A 20,577-nucleotide genomic window follows, 5' to 3' on the forward strand; every position below is an offset into this window, starting at 1 on the left:
TTTTATTTTGACCGCAATTATTTTTTATCTATTACTCAACAATATATGTTCTCACTTATTCTAGCTTTGATTTCTTGAATCAAACTAATAGTGGAACCAATTTTTCAATTAAAATAAACCATGAATAGATCAAACTTACCAAAAAATACACCCAGAAACCAAGTTGAATGAGTATAAGGTATTCTACCTAACAATTGACCATAGAAAAACGTTAAGTGATCCTCCTACCCTGATTTAGACAAAAAGCACATAGATTCACCCAAAACCATTGGGCACCAACCCTCCTACCCCCATTACTCCTTTATATACATAATTCATTTCCCTCCTTCACTCTCATCTTATCTCAACATAATCAAAACTATGGCTAATCTTGTTAGTATCTCAATCTTTACTACTCTTCTTGCAATATTACTTGCTTCATTCACCAAATCTTTCTATTCCCTCCCTTTGCTTCCTCTTCTTCTTTACTTCTTTCACTCCATTTTCAAATCTTCCATTAAACTCCCCCCTTCTCCCTTCTCCATTCCAATCTTTGGCAACTGGCTCCAGGTCGGCAATGACCTCAACCATCGCTTTCTTGCTTCCCTCGCGCAAACCTATGGCTCCGTATTCCTCCTCAAACTTGGTTCCAAAAATTTGGTGGGGTTTCAGACGCTGGCTTGCTACCCAAGTTCTACCAACACAAGGTGTGGATGGATCGCGCCCTCGAAACGTGTTTTCTGATATTTTACAGGCAATGGACAAGACATGGTGTTCACAGTTTATGGAGAGCATTGGCGCAAAATGGCAGGATCATGACACTGCCATTTTTCACTAACAAAGTGGTGCACCATTATAGTATATGGGAACAAGAGATGGACCTTGTTGTGGAGACTTGAAAGAGATGAGAAAGTGAGAAGCAAAGGAATTCTTGTGAGGAGGCGTTTGCAACATGCTATACAATATCATGTATAGGAGATGTTTGATGCAAAGTTTGGTCACAAGAAGACCTTTGTTCTTGAAGCAACCAAGTTCAATTCTGAGAGAAGCCGTTTGGCTCAAAGTTTTGAGTATAACTATGGAGATTTCATTCCTTTGCTTAGACCCTTCTTAAGAGGTATTTGAACAAGTGCAGGGACTTGCAGCAAAGGAGATTGGCTTTCTTAACAACTACTATGTTCAGAAAAGAAGGTAAGCACCTGTTTAAGGCAACCCCATAAACACACAAATTTTCAAATTCAATTTTCAACTGCAATCCTAATATATGTATCTAAAAATATAATTATTCGTACCTGTTGCAGGGAAGTGATGGCGGCACAGGGAAAAACACAAGATAACATGTGCTATTGATACATAATTGATGCTGAGAAGAAGGGAGAAATAAGTGAAGAGAATGTACTTTACATTGTTGGAACATTAATGTTGCAGCGATAGAGACGACTCTATGGTCCATGGAGTGGGCAATAGCTGAGCTTGTCAACCATCCTGAAGTTAACACAAGATCAGAAATGAACTCTCGACGGTCCTCAATGGAAATCCAGTCACGGAATCAATCTGCATCAACTACCATATTACAACTACTGTAAAAGAGACACTAAGGTTGCACACCCCAATTCCCCTGCTGGTTCCCCATATGAACCTTGAAGAAGCAAAACTGGGAGGTTTCACCATTCTAAGGAATCTAAAGTTGTAGTCAATGCATGGTGGCTAGCCAACAACCCCAAATGGTGGAAAAATCTGAGGAATTTCGCCCAGAAAGATTCTTGGAGAAGAATCTGCAACGGATGCTGTTGCTGTGGGAAAGTGGATTACAGATTCTTACCCTTGTGGGTGGGTAGGCGTAGCTGCCCGGGAATCATACTGGCATTACCAATTCTGGGATTGTGATCGCAAAATTGGTATCCAATTTTGAGATGAAAACTCCACCAGAGATGGAGAAGATTGATGTGAGTGAGAAAGGAGGACAGTTCAGCTTACACATTGCAAACCATTCAACCGTGGTCTTCAATCCAATCAAGGCATGACTTCAGATGCAAAAAAACGTTAGCTCTATATGACATATATATTTTAGAATTTGTACTTTACGATATTTTTTCATGTTTATGGTTCATCAAAAGCTATTGAATAAAATAAGAGTTGGAGAAGAAAAGATTAACATACCAGAGCTGTCCCCCAAGATACATGCATGCATCTATCTTTCTTTTTGTTGTTTAAGACAATACAATGCTTTGATGACTGTCACTTAACTCACCCAAATAATTTCAACAATAATCCTACAAATTTGCTTGGTAAAGAAGATTTTATATAACATTCACATGCCTCATGAAGTTCCACAGAAATCTGTCATCAGTTGCATTTCTACTTATGTATATATATATATATAATATTATATATATAATATATATAATATATATATATAATACATAACTTGCAGTAAATTAAATCTACTAAAGGGAAGAAACAAAATCATACAAAGGGAGATTCTGGAGAAATTTTAACATAAAAAATGCTTTGAACATGGGTTTAGAAGCTTCAACACTTGAACATCATACAAGAACACTTATAGATGCGCTTTGGTGAAAGCATTTTCCAAATCAAACAGGTGACGAGATGTTTTAAAGTCAAATTCTGCCAAGTCAAAATCATCAACTCATCAAGTATCTTCAGCAAAGTTGCTTTAAGCAAAAATACCTAGTAACTCTAATCCACTGACAGAAATTTAAAAGGTTATTCAAGTAATAAACAAGGGCGAAATAAATCTTCATTAATTGTACAAATTAAAATGGTGAATGTGAATCTGTAAGTGGCCAAGTTATTTTCTTTCTCAATTTTCACTTTGGACCTAAATAATACATATTAATTCAAAACTCTACAGCAGTAATACTGTAAGCAGGGAAAATATACAAACAAGATATTTCTTTTTGTTAAAAACAAGACTGAAAAAAGGGAAAAGAAAATAGAAACCTATATATCAGATAATGGGCCATCTAACATGTACCAATGGCCATCAGGACTTTGAATGTGAAAGAAAACTTTTAAGTGCATGATTGATAGAACTCCATGTGTATAACAGCCCGCAAAAATATATTCACAAATAAAGGGAATTTGCAAACATAATGCCTCTCCTAAGGCTTCCACTAGCTGCTGCAAATTTGTTCTCCAAAGTGACTTCTCCCACTGCCTGAGCAGCAGCACGCAACTGGAAGTTTTTAGGGGAAATAAAAAGCTAATTAGAAACTATTAAAATGTAAAGATTTTGTTATGTGCGTTTTTTTATTTATTTTATTCAATCTATTTACAGTTCAATTACAATTTTAGGAAAACCATTGGCTGCTAAAGAACAGCCAGGCCTGCATCTGGCTTGTCTGTTCGGGAGAAACCTGACAAGGAGAACATTTCTCTCCTTTTTTTTTTTTTCCAAAAATCCAAAATATATGTTATTGGGGAAAACCAACATAAGGGAAAAGGGTATATATGAACCAAACAGTAAAGCTACACTAAAAGCACTTCAGTCTGGACAGCACTTTAGTAAGAAATAAATAAGCCTTTATTTTAAAACATTTCTATATTTACTATCAACCGTATCAAATCCCAATAAATCACAGGCACTAAAATATAGTAAACAGAACCAGTGATGAAGAGTTTTCAATGTTACACACACATCACATAATTGTTTTGTGGTGAAGTGAGTTATAATTACTTTTCAAGATTCTTCTATTATGATTTACAAAACAATAAAACTTGCACATTTTTTTTTCTGGTCCCAGGAATGATAAACATGAGACTTTTTCTTCGGAAATATAGCCACGAAACTATACTTTAATTGGCATTCCCTCTGAATATATATGAAAGGGATTTGGGATTTCAGGAGTTATTGTTTTACCTGGTTCAGAAAACTCATCGAGCCTCCTAGCAATCCTAATGATACGCCCTCAAATATATCAGTCATTTGTATAACCTCAGCAAAGCTTGCACCCTGAGGAAAAGTAATACAAACAGAATGGTTCAAACTGGGGAAAGAAAAGGATAGGAAACTAAGACCATGCAGGATCCTGCTGAATAACCATACATCAATCACTGAACCTAGACAAAATGATCAAGCACATAGCTCTCAAACACCTCTCAACCCATAAGTCTCAATCAAAGATCCAACCAACCAACAGAAATTATTTCAAACTTATGAAGTTGGTCAACAAAAAAAAACAAAAGAAAAAAAAAATCATCATGTCTTAAGTTGCTAACAATGGCAAAGAGAAACACAATAGTGGTACTATGAGAGTGGAATTTGTTGACCCAAAAACGAATATATAATATCAAACAGGGGATATTTGCATTAACAATTACATGTTGGTATTACATGCATAACAAGTAATGACTAACACAGAAGAGCAAAACCTAGCAACCATTAAAAGCACAAGTAAACTACAGGATTAACACAACTCAATTCATAAATCCATTATGAATTCACTATTCAGATTATGCCAGTGTGAACAAGGAAGAGCTTTGGAAGAGGAGGAGGAGGGGGTGAGGGAAAAGAGAAAATCACGGAAAACAAGAGGGGTAACCTCAGCAAAGCTTGCACGCTGAGGAAAAGTATACAAACAGAATGGTTCAAAACTGGGGAAAGAAAAGGATAGGAAACAAGACCATGCAGGATCCTGCTGAATTAACCATACATCAATCACTGAACCTAGACAAACTGATCAAGCACATAGCTCCAAAACACCTCTCAACCCATAAGTCTCCAATCAAAGATCCAACCAACAGAAATTATCAAACTTATGAAGTTGGTCAACGAAAAAAAAAACAAAAGAAAAAAAAAAATCATCATTTCTTAAGTTGCTAACAATGGCAAAGAGAAACATAATAGTGGCATATGAGAGTGGATTTGTTGATCCCAAAAACGAATATATATATCAAACAAGGAGATATTTTGCATTAACAATTACAGTTGGTATTACAAGCATAACAGGTCCTATTATTTAGTTCTAACAACTTGCTCACTTTAACTGTCTAGTCAACGGTGGTATGAAAAAACATTTGGAGTTTCATAACCAAAACTATAAAGTTAAGAAAACTACAGTCTCAAAATATGAATAAAGAACTAAGGATTTCTATGATGTTATTTATCCCTAGAGATCAGAGAAACCAGTGAAACCAAAGGTGCACCAGTCACTTGGTTCACATTTCACTTTATGTTAAATGAAAAACTAAGGCTCTTCTATTTACATGCCTCCATTCAGTATTGCAAATAATAGCAATCTTCTATTTACATGCCTCCTTAATATTGCAAATAATAGCATTAGCGAGCATCCCTCCTACGTAATGCTCACAACATTCCAAACATTAGCCTAAGCTTGCCCTGCGATATGCATGAGGGCTATGGGAATGCTGTTGTTTACGCAAATTAGATAGCCCCATTTCCTCTCTATACATTATATGGAACCAACAATCCTTATTGATAACGCCCAAACATATAGAGCGCTAACCTTTGACCAACAGTAAATCACATCCATCAAAAATGGCCTCACAGTTGACTCCACGTACTCATCAACATTTACTTCCAATTTGCATTCATGTTGTATCTGTGACCATGTTAAAAAAGGATTAAGTCTTCCTGTAAATCATTAAATCAAAAACATGAACATGATAACTAACAAAGCCAATACACCTCCGCAATTTTTCTCGCACTCTCTTGAAGTTGCTGTAATGGTTTGGCAAGCTCCGTTCTCAAATTTATTTGCTCACTTGATTTGTCAACCGGAATGAAACAACTAGCCAAGGCAGCAACTTGGTGATGATCAAGATCATTGAATGTACCTGATTAAAATTTTGTCAAACTTCAGATAGGCAAAGGATAGAGATCAAAAAAATAATGCGCTACATGTACCAGCCACACTAATTGTATAAATTTTCAAATACTAAACCATACTTGTGTTTAAAGGAGCTTGGCAGAAAGGGAGGGGGCAGTAGATCAGATGAGAGATATTGATGACCAAAACTTGGGGAACTGAAAAGAGGTTGGACCTAAAAGGATAAGTATGAGATATAAGGTTCTGCATCCACTACAATTGACAAGGGCAGATTAAATCGTGTGCAAGAATCACTGCATAGAAACAAGTGAGAGTGTCTAAACCCCAGAAGAAGTTTCTCAGAAGAACCAACAGGGACATTTCCTTAGATACAGAAGACAGAATTTAGGAGAGAAGCAAAGACCCCAGCAAGCTGAGATGTGATTGCTAGGAAGGCTATTATGTTAGGAAGAAAGATTAGAGTTACCATCCCTTCAGCTGTAACCCTGAAATAGAATACTTATACAGATACAAATTCTGAAATTTTAGATTCAAAGGATTTCAAAGTCTTTGAGGAGTTGTTATATGTAAAGTTTTTTTGTTTTTTTTTTTTTTTTTCAATTTTTTTAGAGCTAAACCATTATATGCAAGAGTTAGGATCAACAGCCTCTTCATTTTATAAAAGTTACGACACAACTTGTAGAACATATTAGTATACCCTTTAAATGATGGGAATTATATATAACAAGTGCTGATCTCAGATATGCATTAACTTGGCATATCAGATTTTAATTGCAGCTATTGAAAGTAACTAAACTTGATGGTCTAAAATAGTCATAAGTCATGTGAAAAACCAGAGGCTGTTAATCCATAATCCTGTATATGTATTTAAAACCAGAAAAGTAGCATTGATCTTATGTCACGTTTCAAATTGTATGGTGTTGGCCCAGCCTCAGTGATGTAGGAGAATTTAAATAGATTTTAGTATATGTATTTTTAGAGTTTTATTTCATTTATAAGTTGTTTTAGTGTTTTGTTTCTTTGTTTCTCTGTTTAATTGAGAATAGAATACCTCATATTTCATTATTTTTTTAGGACTACAATTATTAGAACTGGATGCTAATTAGGATTTGGTTTCATGAGCCTATAAATAAAGGCTTCTTTCATCATTGGTTCTATGTCTTCTAGATTTTCTCCTCTTTCTTGCTGTTCTCCCCAGTCTTTCTCTTATTCTCTCTATTACTTTAACTAATTCTCCTACTCCTCTATCACTCAGTCTAACCTAGATAGACAATACCCTCAGTCTAACCTAGACAGACAATACCCAAGCCTGAAACAAAATAAATTCTGCAATAATCCCAAGCCTAAACCAAAATAAGTTTTGCAATAATCAAAACAAAAGTGAGGAAAAGGCGGTCAATGATTAACCATTGAACATCAGTTCAGTGACAAGGAGTTCATCTCCTGTGTCTATCAAGCAAGCTGCTCGTCCCTTCAACTGGACAACTCCATCTGCATCAATATGGCCAAGCTTTTTCAAGACCCGTGAACGGTTTTTAAGTTCATCGCGGAATTTTTGAATCTGCAAAAAACATTATTAATTAAATAAAAGCATTATACATATAAAACAGCAGTATGCAGTTTTAAGTGGGTCTAACAGCATCAAAAGGTCTAACAGCATCAAAAGCAAAAAAAAAAAAAAAAAATACACAATTTTAGTGTCTGCAGTATTAGTTTTAACACTTTGAGAAACAAGGACTTATGGCATCTTTCAGGAGACAAAATTAACAGGAACCATGCAACAAGGTAAGAGAAAATGACCATACTAAGCAAACTTAGATAATTTTTTGGGCATGTGCTGAAAAACACTATGAAATTTGATGAGCTGGTTATAGCCTCTCAACCAGAAGCTCCAGAGAAGATGTCTATTTTGACATATGAATTCATCTTCTTTGGGTGGTTTCCCAGCACTAAATGTAAGTTCAAGAAGTAGTTTCACCCAAATCAAACAAATGGTCAGATCCTGAACACTGGTGAAAAAGATATGCCTCAGAAGATAAGTGAATCATGCAGTAAATTGTATCAACTTTCATTCTTGCTCCCACATATGACATGCAACATTGATGCAAAATGCAGAATGATACTGGGTTGTATCCTTTGCAAGGGTACAGTTATCCAGCCTCCATTATGCACTCATATCAGATCTACTGAAGGAGCATCTGGCAGTGGCAAATACCTGGGAATCACGCATTTTTGACTTAAGTTGCTGAATCTCATGATTCACTTCCGCTTTCCTTTGGAAACATCTAATTTGATTCACATCCTGAGACTACAGTGAACCAAAATAGAGTCAGCAAATAACACAACAATTACAAACTTTATTCGCAGACAGTGATACAACATTGCACTGTCGTTAAAGTCTTGATCAACTTATAAGCATACAGCTAATTCTGATTAATATTCCAAACCTTGTTTAGTGGATGAACAAACAACTTGTGTTCAAGTTCCTCAATTTGGTTGACCAATTCAACAATTTCAGTATCTTCAATCTTCATGTCCTGAAAGTCAATTTGAAGTTTTAATAAAGAACAGAATCTTAAGTAACCTATTCAAAACATTATTAATAGTTCATTCTCATAATTATTGTATCGATAGAAACATGTTTGGAAGATTATAACCACCAAGCTGCCTGAGGCATAATGTTCATGCTAAATCAATTGGGAAATAAAAAAATGAGAAGCATCTGAAACAGATAATGACTGAATCTACAATGAAAAAATTGTATCAACATGGATTATGGGACAAGAAGGTACATCATCACAAAAATTAACATGATTAGGTTTCGAGAGACGGTGCATGTGTTCTGAGTAGTAATAGTTTGAATATAGATAATTGACAGCTATGGTGCATTTGAGTATCCAGGCATTATATGGTAAACTCAAGCCCATACTCCATTTTCTGCTTAGGATTGCCGATTAAACCATTCTGAATTTCCTTTTTCAAAGTTAACAAAATCCCATCTCATTACAGGTTTAACTATGAGGACCTGTCCTAGAAAAATAAAATCATAAATGAACAAGATCCCTAATAACCAAAGTAGATGCTCCAAGAGATTCATACATCTTTTGTTGGTTCAGATATAAGAGAACTCAAAAAATTTGATTAAGTGGATAGCTACCTTTACAGGATTAAGCTTTGGAAGGCCTTGAGGGAACCGAGACTGCAGTTCCTGAACAGCAAGAAGTATGCTTTGCCTTGCCTCCAATGGCCGTAGATCAGGAGGAACAGATATTCTGATTTTGCTTAGAGCAGAAATCAAGGGCAACTGAACCGGGACCTAAAAGAACATGAAAATGAATATCAGAATCTCTACGACATTTATTCAGATCCTCAAAGGAGGTTTGCTGCTTTATAAGCATCAACTCACCACATGCATTTCACCCTTTTCTCCAGGATGAGGTGGGCAAGGTTTCGGTCGTGAACCATTCTCATTTGAACCAGTTGAGCAATGAAGGAGAGTATCCACTATATAGCCACCACCACGCGGAGGCAATGTACCTAAGCCTGCTGAGGGCTTTTTAACAACATTAACTACAACTCCCCAGCCCCAATCTGTTCCACCTTCTCTTACCTTGACCTGCAATAAGTAAGATTCCAATAACAAGAACAAGATTATACATATGCATGTATGTATGTATATATGTTTGTATATGTATATCTACGTGACAGACTAATACATGCATTGAAAATTCATTCATGTAACCATCAATGCCAATTAAATACTACTGTTACTCAAAAACACAACCAAACATTGAACGGCAAACTTAAAGCTAAAAGAAATAAACAGAAAGTAAAAGTTACCATAATATCCTCAATTAATTCCTCAACCCAAGAGGTGAACAAAAATCAACAAGATACTTGTCTGCAGAAAAAATCCCCTGAAGACAACAGTCTCCAAGAAACAAATTCTTGAATTTCACTAATGCAATTTGCTAAGAAGTTGTCGGGACTATTCTCAGTTTGAATTTAGGGCCACCATTTAGTGTGATAGTCCAAATTATGAACCAACCCTATTCTGTAGAAATTTGAGAAGAGTCTCAACATTCACATCTTCCTTTTCCCAATACTCCTTTTTTCTCTATGCTTAAAAGACTTTAAAAAAAAAAATCATATAAACCCCATAAACTCATGCATTCTAACAAACAATCTCTCTAATCAGCTGAGGACCAACAAATGGTGACTCTTAATCATAAAAGAAAACATTAGTTTACCTTATTAGAATATAGTTCATTTTATGTTAAGAAGATATAATGTAGTTNTCTATTCACTGCCAACATGACAAAGTGCCTACGGGTCACACTCAAAAAAGGTAAAACAAGCTCAACAGCAACTGTTGCCAACTCAAAAATGAGAAATGCAAACCTCTAAAATAGTTAGAAAGGGTAAGAAAGTGGCAGTCATCCATTCTACTAGTACCATTGGTCAATAGGAATTAGTGTAAGAGTAGGTGCCTTATGCCAATCAATGTATTGTAATTGACTTTTTGTATCATGTTCATTTATTAATAAAGGCAATTCTTATTATATCATGTAATTCGTATTTAATTTATATGTAATAATATATGTCCTTAGAATGGTAGAACCGTGATGAGATAATCAAGTGTTTTAAATCTTGATTGTGAGAACCCTATGAGCGCTTATGGTGGCCATTCTAGAATCGTTCGTTGCCTAAGTATTATTCTGACCTATGACACAGATAATATGGTATGACTATCATAGCGTTGAACGATCCTATTGAAAGGTAGTGGCAGATCTCACATGTTAAGGTTATTTGGTGACGGCTTGGTACAACGCATGGGTGCTTGTTGATTGCAAGTTCACTGGACTGTACCACTAGAGGACTCCATGCAAATGGTAACCTAATGTCTATGGAACAAATTCTCTTATGGACGATGGTGCATGTGATCTTTAGATTTGAGATTACTAAAGCGTCGTTTATACCTATTGATGTAGTTTGACACTAGCCTAACGTAGTCATTTTTAGGATTATAAATACGATAGTGATTGGCTATATTATGAAGTATGCTATGTAGGGGTGGGAAAAATTTTAGGGTAGAACGGGAACCGACGGGTACCTGGGTGTCGGTTCCGATTCTTACCCGGAACTGGCTGTAACAGGGTAGGTTTCGGTTCCAAAAAATTGGAACTGATATTGTGCAGTTCTAGGACTAAATTGAAATAATATTAAAGAATAGGGGTTTTTTGATATTTTGCATATGGGGTTTTTTGATATTTTACATATCATATAAATATATAAGAAAATTTTGGTTTTTTTTATCTTAGTATAAAAAATCTTATTAATTTTCATTAAAAGATCAGTTTTTCAAAATATTCTTATTAATATTTAAATTTCACTTATTACTTGATTAAAAAATTAAAATATATTAAAACATTTACGTTAAATAATAGCTTTTAAATATTTATTATCGGTGAAAACAAACAATTAAATACTTATAATCAAGCATCAAGCATCAAGTAAATATAAACGAATATATTATTTAATGTTTTACACTTATTTGTTAAGGGTGTAATTGTAATTTTATAAGGGTTTATTTGTCATTTTTAGAAAGTAGGGAGGTAATTGATATTTTTAGGGTACCCGTAACCAGAACCTGTAACACAGGTTCCTATCAGTTCCGGTTCCAAATCAAAGGAACCAACTGGTTCCGATTTTGGTTTCTTTGATTTTGGGCGGGTACTCGGACCCGGCCACCCCTAATGCTATGGCTATGGTGGATTGATAAATGATTCACCACTCCTGATTACAAGAGAAGTTATCTCACCGTGTAGTTGACTAATTAACAATGACCTTAAATTTGTGGTCATAGTGGAATTGAGTTGTCATCAAGTCCAATTTTTGTTCAATCATTTGTTTGATAGTCAAACACCTAAATATTAAGGAAGTAATATGATAATGACACTATTTTTGTACCTCGACCTTAATGAGATAACATGTGATAAAATGATTGGATTGCACGGTAAACATACCGTTGATAGGTAACAGTTATTTGTTGAATTCTTATATGTTGGGTGGCCATGATGCCTTGTTAGAGGTAATTTCATAGTACAATCAAATTTGTTGAGGTTGTTGCCTATATTTAATTTTAATATTAAAATTAAGTTAGTGAGATTATATTTAAATATATATATATATATATATATATANCTTATAGTCTGTAACTGTAAGCAACAAAAATCATCTAAACTAATTGATTAATATAAACGTTTGTTAAATTGAAGGGGGGTAACCTAAACCATAGTTGACCAAAACCTCAGGGTGGATAAACTCTCTCTCCTCCAAATGCATAATAGAATTAACTTGTACAGGACTTCTAAATTATGTAGCAAGTTTTTTTATAGAGAAAAAATCATTCATCCTCTTATAGCTTTTGAAAGTATAGACTTTCAGGTAATCAACTTATTACTCATTGTTTGAAAACCTTAAATAGAAGAATTTAAAAAAACAGTGGCGTGCGGTCGCGGCGCCGAATTCAAGTTTTTTTATGAATTTGTCCAGAGGGCTCCATGTCGCACTGCCAATTTTTTTATGCCAATATGCCATTTTAACTCGAGAGGAGCTCGCCCCGACATGAGCTGAAATTTCTTTTTTCTTCCTTTTTCATGAGTTAATTCTCATGCCTTCATGCAAACACACACAAACTTAAAAATAAACCCACAATATTTCAATGAACCATCCACCCCCAACCTAAATTGGGCAATGTCTCCATTGCTCTATTAATTCTAACAAAAATACAAAGGAATAGACTCCCATGTAGTGCTTGGTTTAACGTTCTTAGCCGAATGTTGTCCTTTGCTTATCCGTTTGTTAGGGATGGGCAAAAAAATACGATAGAACCGGAATTGACAGGCCTAGCTTCCAAATCCGGTTCCTACCCGAAATCGGCTACAAAAGGGGTTTGTTCCGATTCCACCCCTACAAGAACGGAGAACCGGAATCGGAATCGAAATTGGAACTGGGACTTAAAGAAATTACGTTAAAATATGAGGACTATTTAAGTTAAGCTTCAAATAAAAGAAGGAAATTTCGATAGAATCGATTTAGGGTTCTCAGGCTAAAGAAAACTGAAAAATTGTCTCACTTTGAATCTTTGGCTGAATTTGATTCTCTTCCGTTCTCTTCCATTCGCAAAGGTCGTCGATCAATTGTCTCCGACGAAGGTATGTTGTGCAGTTTTGGGTTTGTGTTATCATTGGGTTTTGTTTATTTTCAAGTATTTTAGTTTTTTGGGTCAAAGTTTTGGTGGATCTTTATTGTTTAGTGTTGATGAATCGCATTGCTAACCTCTTCTTCTGTTTTCAGCTTCTGGGTGGTGCTGCATTTTCCCTTTGACGTCAAGCTTTGGCCTTGTTGGTTGTTGAGTACCAGGTAGGACTCTTTGTGGACTCTTTTTTATCTGTTTGTGTTTGTAGCTGTAAATTTGTGTTTTTTTTTCTTTGGATTCTTGCTCAAAAGAGGGTTTTTAGAACTGGGTTATGCACTTCTGCTTGGATTCTCATTTTTGGTTCTGCATGAGGGAAAATTTGTTTCAAGGATGACTTTTATGGTGCGTTTGGTTTATTATTTTGGATAGGATTTTGGGAATAATATTGGGTAGTTGGATATGAGAGTATTACGAGATAAAATTTAAAAATTTATGAAAAAGCCCCTAGGTTTGCTAATTTAATTAAACACCCTAATATATAAAATGACAAAAACACCCCCACGCGGTGAGTCGGTGACAAAGAACTGACGACAAAAATAAAAATTAGAATTGGGGAGAAGTGTTATAAACCTTAGAAGAAGAGAAAAAACAAAAACTGTTAACACCAAAAAATCTCATAAAAAGAACGAAACTCATGGTGATTAAAATTTGTTGGCATAAATTTTGCTTAAAAGCAATAGCAATCTTTCAAAGAATCAAAATTGTAAACCAAAGAACTAAAATCAGAAGTCCATCTTAAGAATGAATATTCCAATGCCTATAAATTTTCAAGTCCTACAAAAAAAATTGTTTCTTTCTGACTGCATATACTAAAGAATAAGGCTGGGATTTAATTTGTGGCACTAAAAACTGTTATCAGTGAGATTGCTAATGAAAAAAATTCATCTGACAAAGAAGTAAAAGGAGAACCCGTCATGGTAACATTATGTGATATAAAACAGAGTTTTAAAAACATGTATACCAATTAGAAATACAAGCTGCACCTTCACAATTTGTGATATGTCAGAACCTCCAGAACCACTCCCACCTTTTGCCATTCCCACTTGCTTTTCCACTCCACTCCTGTTTCCATACCCACTTTCTGCTTTGAGAAAGTATCGTGAAGCTTCACGAAATATCCTCCCTAAATTGCTCGTTCTCATCCACCACAAGATACAAACCACTACCACTATTGGAAAAACATAATGCTGTAAAGGAGTCGGTCGGAACTGTGTAAACACATGACAGGCTGTTTGTGCAGATGACAAATCCCTCTGCAAACTCCGTGGCATGGACATGTTGCTGAAAGAAAAACCATCTTGAAGTGGTGGCAAAAATATTATATCTCTTCCCAAACAACTCCTCTTTCCCGATCTCTCATGTAATGAATTTCATCAAAAATACCCAAGCAACTTCTTTCAGAACTCAGAACCCCTATAAAGCATTCCCCTAAGGATTTCTGTAGTCCTGACCAAACAACTGCATTAGGCGAGAGGGGAACATCACCTGTCATCAAACCAACATCTGTAAACTCCTGAGAGTAACTCCCTATACTTCTGGTTACTCAAAGCTTTCAAGGGCGAAGTATAATAAACCCTCGCTATCTTAAAGCCATTGCTATTGCGTACTCAGCAACTGCAGTTTTACCAGCAGACGTATGTGCGGGACAAGAAACAGATCATTTCTTTCCAAGCACGCGACAGACATCGCTGAAAAGGATCAAGCTCAAACTTGTAAGTTTTTGCCATGTCACCATTGAACGCTGGATTGGAGTGTGCCCATAAATTGATCATCTTTCTTGAAGCATACCCACCTGGGACAGCCACCTCTGTACACATGAGCGTATCAAATTTCGCCGCTTAGGGGTTCAGTGAAACCTGAATCTTCTTCATGTGTTTCTTTCCCAAGCGTAGGTGATTCTTCCATTTTAAATGTAAAGACCTATCTAAATTATCAACCAATACGTTTTTTGAGTTCAGTTTAACACAAACCTCCAAAGTATTACTCTGTACCACCTTGTTTCTGCTCAAGCACACCAACACACACAAAAATTAAAATAATAAAAAGTTAAGAAAAATGGCAGAACTCTGCATGGCCAAATCTAATTCAGCAAAAAACAGCTACTTTAAACAACACGCGCAACCAATAGAAACTTCAAGTCTCCTTTTCACCCCTGTTACGCAAGAAAATGAAGGCGAACTGGCAATGTTGCAACATTGCAATTCTCATCGCTATTAGTTACGGTTAGTTTTCTTATATTTCTAGGAACCAAACAGAAAAGGGCAATAGGGTTTTAGCGTAGGCATACCTTTGTTTGGCGGACGAAAGAGGAGGTTTTCTTCTTGCAAAATGACTAATCTAAGAGAAAATTTCGAAAACAAAGCCCGTTTCAATTGGGCCTAATCTTTGTTTTTACCAAGAGGGAAGGCCCGCCTTAGTTTCGACAGTAGTAGGAAAAGATCATTAATAAATAATATAGTTAATACTATCTACCCTTAATCATAATAACTGAAAATGCATATAATTAAATGGAAACCACTTGAAAATTTAGCAAATTTCTCACACGCATGTGATCTACAATACTCCAAATGGAGTTAATTATTAACCCGTGGGGTTTAGGTCCAATCTTGCAGTTTAAAATACTCCTCCATTGTAACAAATGTTAAGAAGAAATAGTCATTTTGGACAAAATCTAGACTTTTAAAACTAAGAAAGTATTAAAATGAGAGATACTAGAATGAACATCCTTAGCACATACCAGCCGACCAGAACCAAGATAATAAAGAACTCTTTCAGGCCTAGTTATCTCTGACATCAGCTTCTTCTCATGTTGGGCTATCTCAAGTTTCAGCTTATGAAACTCAGCAACTTCAACCTGTAAGAGGGGAAAAAAAAAAAAGTTTATACAGAATGTATATGAATGTATTGAAGAACCAAGGGACAAATATTACCTCTCCAGAAGTTTCAAGAAATGCAGCTTCTTCTTCCAGCTTTGAAACTTTATTGCCCATATCAGGCAAAGCCTGCAACGAAGATAGAATCATACATAACTAATTAGCATACACTTAAAGGCTGATGAAAATCAGAAGAAGAGATCAAAAGAACCTTCTCATACTGGAACTGATGAAATGAATTTTTTATCACATGTTCAGCAGTGAACTGGCCTTCAGCACGACTCATTAAATTTAAAATTGAATAGTAGCTCAATCTGAAAGTACTAACTAAAGGAGCTGGTTTACCCAAAACCATGTCCCTCAGCGTATTCATCTCCATCTGCAAGAAGCAATGACATTGACATTATTTTAATGAGATATAAAAAATTACTTCCTCACCTATTTCAAACTAATAGAAATTACGTTTTCCTCCTAACTGATAAGACCAAACCTAAGGTAATCTTTGATTCATTAGAATGGGTGAGGGAACAGAAAAAGGAATCCTCATTACCTTGTTGATTTACAGATTTGATAAGGAATGAGCACTTCCAGCATTCCTTATCCAAGGACCAGGAATCCTTTTTAAATTCCTGATTTGAATACAAACTATTCATTTTACCATTTACTAGACTTAAGTTTGATTGTCTTATTAAATGAAAAAAATTATTTATTATATAATTATATGAAAAATTGGAATACTATAAACAATATTTTCAGATATAACTATTACTTATTAATTTAAGGAAAATAATAGAGACACCGGGAGTAGTGCACCAAATCTGTGCACCGAATGACGTGGCACAATCCTGACCGTCGATTAATATGAAGTTATAATTAACCGACAGTCAAGATTGTGCCACGTCATTCGGTGCACTACTCCCGGTGACTGTAGCATTACTCTTAATTTAAAGAGAGAATAATATAATATAAATAATTATTATTAAAAAAAGAAACTTTTTATAATACCTGTTTAGATTTAATGTACCCTCACTATTGAGTTAAAGTAGAATAACTTCCATATTGAAAAGATGTCCTAGTTGCTGATGAAAAGAATGTATTATAAATTTTGACTGCATATCAAGGGAAGCGACCCATTACCTGCTCATCAATCATTATGATACAAATTCCACGATCATCTTTGCCACGGCGCCCAGCCCTTCCACTCATCTGCATCATTCACATAATGGTAACTAAGCATTAAAAAGAAAAATTTGAGATATAGTTCGAAATTTATATAGAGAAAAGAAGGATTTCTTCACTCACCTGTATATACTCACCTGAGCTGATGAAACGATGACTATCACCATCCCACTTCCTAACAGCTGTGAACACAACAGTTTTGGCAGGCATGTTTAAACCCATGGCAAACTGTCAAAAAGAGCAGCAGGCTATTTTGATATATGTAATCAAGCTATAACTCAAATGAGGCGCAATTATAAAGCTTATATTATGAAAGAAAAAGGGGTGACACAATCAAATCTTACTGTCTCAGTGGCAAACAGGGCCTTTACAAGGCCTTCCTGGAAGAAAAGTTCAACCAATTCTTTGATTACTGGAAGTAGGCCAGAATGGTGAACAGCAATGCCTCGCTTAAGTAGAGGCAACATCAACTCAATAGCTGGTAAATTTCTGTCCTCCTCATTCAAGCAGAGCAATGCATTTTGAAAAACTTGTTCAACATCATCCTTCTCTTCAGGTGTATTAAAATCAAGTTTAGACATAGACATTGCATGTTGTTCACATTCTCTTCTACTGAAGCTGAAAACAATAACTGGCTGAAATTTCCGTTCCATAATCATCTGAAATTAGAAAAAGATCTAAGTCAAGCCCAAATACATGATATGCAGGATACACTGCAACGATAGATAAAATGGGGAGTAAAAAGTAATAAATAAGTGGAATGCACCAAACATACAAATAATGGAACTTGAATAGAGTACTAAAATCCAATAATATAAATACTTAAAAATCATAGCAGGATATGCATAAACAGATCAAGCAGGACCATACCATGTGATAAAAAGTCACTATCGAGACCAAACAAATCATAAATACTGGAAAACACAAAATGGCATATTTATTGCTTCTGTTTGAGTACGGCCAAGCACCTAGATTTTGACAGTGCACATAAATGTACATAAATACAAATGACAACAACATTAACAGAATCATGCAAAGGTCAGACTCTTCTCTGGAGACAATTACCCTTCACATGGTTCAAAGTTCAAATAGGCTATCAAGCAAATTCAATGTGATGAACCTCATACAAAGAATATTCTAATAAACTGGAAGGTAGGCGTGAGTCGGTGACAAAGAATGACCGACAAAATAAAAATTAGAATTTGGGAGAAGTGTTATAAACCTTAGAAGAAGAGAAAAACAAAAATCTGTTAACACACAAAAATCTCATAAAAAAGAACGAAACATCATGGTGATTAAAATTTGTTGGCATAACTTTTTGCTTCAAAAGCAATAGCAATCTTTCAAAGAATCAAAATTGTAAACCAAAGAACTAAAAATCAGAAGCCACGTCTTAAGAATGAATATTCCAATGCCTATAAATTTTCAAGTCCTACAAAAAAAATTGTTTCTTTCTGACTGCATATATCATAAAGAATAAGGCTGGGATTTAATTTGTGGCACTAAAAACTGTTATCAGTTAGATTGCTAATGAAAAAAATTCATCTGACAATGAAGTAAAAGGAGAACCCGTCATGGTTAACATTATGTGATATAAAAACAGAGTATCTAAAAACATGGTATACCAATTAGAAATACAAGCTGCACCTTCACAATTTTGTATATGTCAGAACCTCCAGAACCACTCCCACCTTTTGCCATTCTCCCACTTGCTTTTCCACTTCCACTCCTGTTTCCATCACCCACTTTCTGCTTTGAGAAAGTATCGTGAAGCTTCACGAAATTATCCTCCCTAAATTGCTCGTTCTCATCCACCACAAGATACAACCCACTACCACCTATTGGAAAAACATAATGCTGTAAAGGAGTCGGTCGGAAATCTGTGTAAACCACATGACAAGGCTGTTTGTGCAGATGACAAATCCACTCTGCAAACTCCGTGGCATTGGACATTGTTGCTGAAAGAAAAACCATCTTGATAGCTGGTGGCAAAAATATTATACTCTCTTCCCAAACAACTCCTCTTTCCCGATCTCTCATGTAATGAATTTCATCAAAAATTACCCAAGCAACTTCTTTCAGAACCTCAGAACCCCTATAAAGCATTCCCCTAAGGATTTCTGTAGTCATGACCAAACAACTGGCATTAGGCGAGAGGGTAACATCACCTGTCATCAACCCAACATCTGTAAACTCCTGATGTAACTCCCTATACTTCTGGTTACTCAAAGCTTTCAAGGGCGAAGTATATATAACCCTCTGCTTATCTCTAAATGCCATTGCTATTGCGTACTCAGCAACTGCAGTTTTACCAGCAGACGTATGTGCTGAGACAAGAACAGACTCATTTCTTTCCAAGCACGCGACAGACACTCGCTGAAAAGGATCAAGCTCAAACTTGTAAGTTTTTGCCATGTCACCATTGAACGCTGGATTGGAGAGTGTCCCATAAATTGATTCATCTTTACTTGAAGCATACCCACTCGGGACAGCCACCTCATGTACACATGAGCGTATCAAATTTCGCCGCTTAGGGGTTTCAGTGACACCTGAATCTTCTTCATGTGTTTTCCTTTTCCCAAGCGTAGGTGATTCTTCCATTTTAAATGTAAAGACCTATCTAAATTATCAACCCAATACGTTTTTTGAGTTCAGTTTAACACAAACCTCCAAAGTATTACTCTGTACCACCTTTGTTTCTGCTCAAGCACACCAACACACACAAAAATTAAAAAATAAAAATAAAAAAGTTAAGAAAATTGGCAGCAACTCTGCATGGCCAAAATCTAATTCAGCAAAAACAGCTATTTAAACAACACGCGCAACCAATAGACACTTCAAGTCTTCCCTTTTCACCCCTGTTACGCAAGAAAATGAAGGCGAACTGGCAATTTATGCAACATTGCAATTCCTCATCGCTATTAGTTACGGTTATGTTTTCTTATATTTTCTAGGCAACCAAACAGAAATGGGCAATTAGGGTTTTAGCGTAGGCATACCTTTGTTTGGCGGACGAAAGAGAGGTTTTCTTCTCTGCAAAATGACTAGACATCTAAAGAGTTAAAAGTTTCGAAAACAAAAGCCCTGTTTCAATTGGGCCTCCAATCTTCTGTTTTTTACCAAGCCGGAAGTACCGCCCTTAGTTTCGACAGTAGTAGGACTTAAGATCATTATAATAATAATAATAATTTTAGTTAATTACATATCTACCCTTAATCATAATAACTGAAAATTGCATTATAATAATGGAATCACACTTGAAAATTTAGCAAATTTTTAACACCGCATGTGATCTACAATACTCCAAATGCGAGTTTATTATTTTACCCCTGGGGTTTAGGTCCAAATCTTGCAGTTTAAAATACTCCTCCATTGTAACAAATGTTAAGAAGAAATAGTCATTTTGGGGACAAAATCTAGGCTCCGTTGGTTCACAATGGGGTGTTTTGGAAAAGTTTTTTGAAAAAAAGTA

General features: G+C 35.6%; 1 protein-coding gene and 1 pseudogene across 2 annotated transcripts; one reads left to right on the plus strand and one right to left on the minus strand.

Moving 5' to 3' along the window:
• Window positions 1-228: 228 nt before the first annotated feature.
• On the plus strand, window positions 229-2,029 carry LOC116126657 (annotated as a pseudogene).
• Window positions 2,030-2,731: 702 nt separating this feature from the next.
• Window positions 2,732-20,183, minus strand: LOC116126656 (DExH-box ATP-dependent RNA helicase DExH10). 2 transcript variants are annotated; one of them, XM_031412328.1, is made up of 17 exons: window positions 20,105-20,183; window positions 18,753-19,804; window positions 17,450-17,764; window positions 17,229-17,333; window positions 17,064-17,132; window positions 16,138-16,305; window positions 15,984-16,055; window positions 15,791-15,907; window positions 9,199-9,408; window positions 8,950-9,108; window positions 8,240-8,329; window positions 8,008-8,100; window positions 7,200-7,353; window positions 5,651-5,799; window positions 5,469-5,564; window positions 3,863-3,955; window positions 2,732-3,178 (listed from the first exon to the last, which is right to left on the minus strand). In XM_031412328.1, the coding sequence occupies exons 2-17, from the start codon at window positions 19,704-19,706 to the stop codon at window positions 3,068-3,070; spliced, it is 2,955 nt and encodes a 984-aa protein (XP_031268188.1). In that variant the 5' UTR covers window positions 19,707-19,804; window positions 20,105-20,183; the 3' UTR covers window positions 2,732-3,067. The 2 variants fall into 2 exon arrangements, with proteins under 2 accessions (XP_031268188.1, XP_031268189.1); XM_031412329.1 differs by lacking the exon at window positions 20,105-20,183 and having other exon boundaries at window positions 18,753-20,091.
• Between the last annotated feature and the right edge of the window lie 394 nt (window positions 20,184-20,577).

Source organism: Pistacia vera, unplaced genomic scaffold (assembly GCF_008641045.1).
Source record: "Pistacia vera cultivar Batoury unplaced genomic scaffold, PisVer_v2 Contig182, whole genome shotgun sequence".
Lineage (NCBI taxonomy): Eukaryota > Viridiplantae > Streptophyta > Magnoliopsida > Sapindales > Anacardiaceae > Pistacia > Pistacia vera.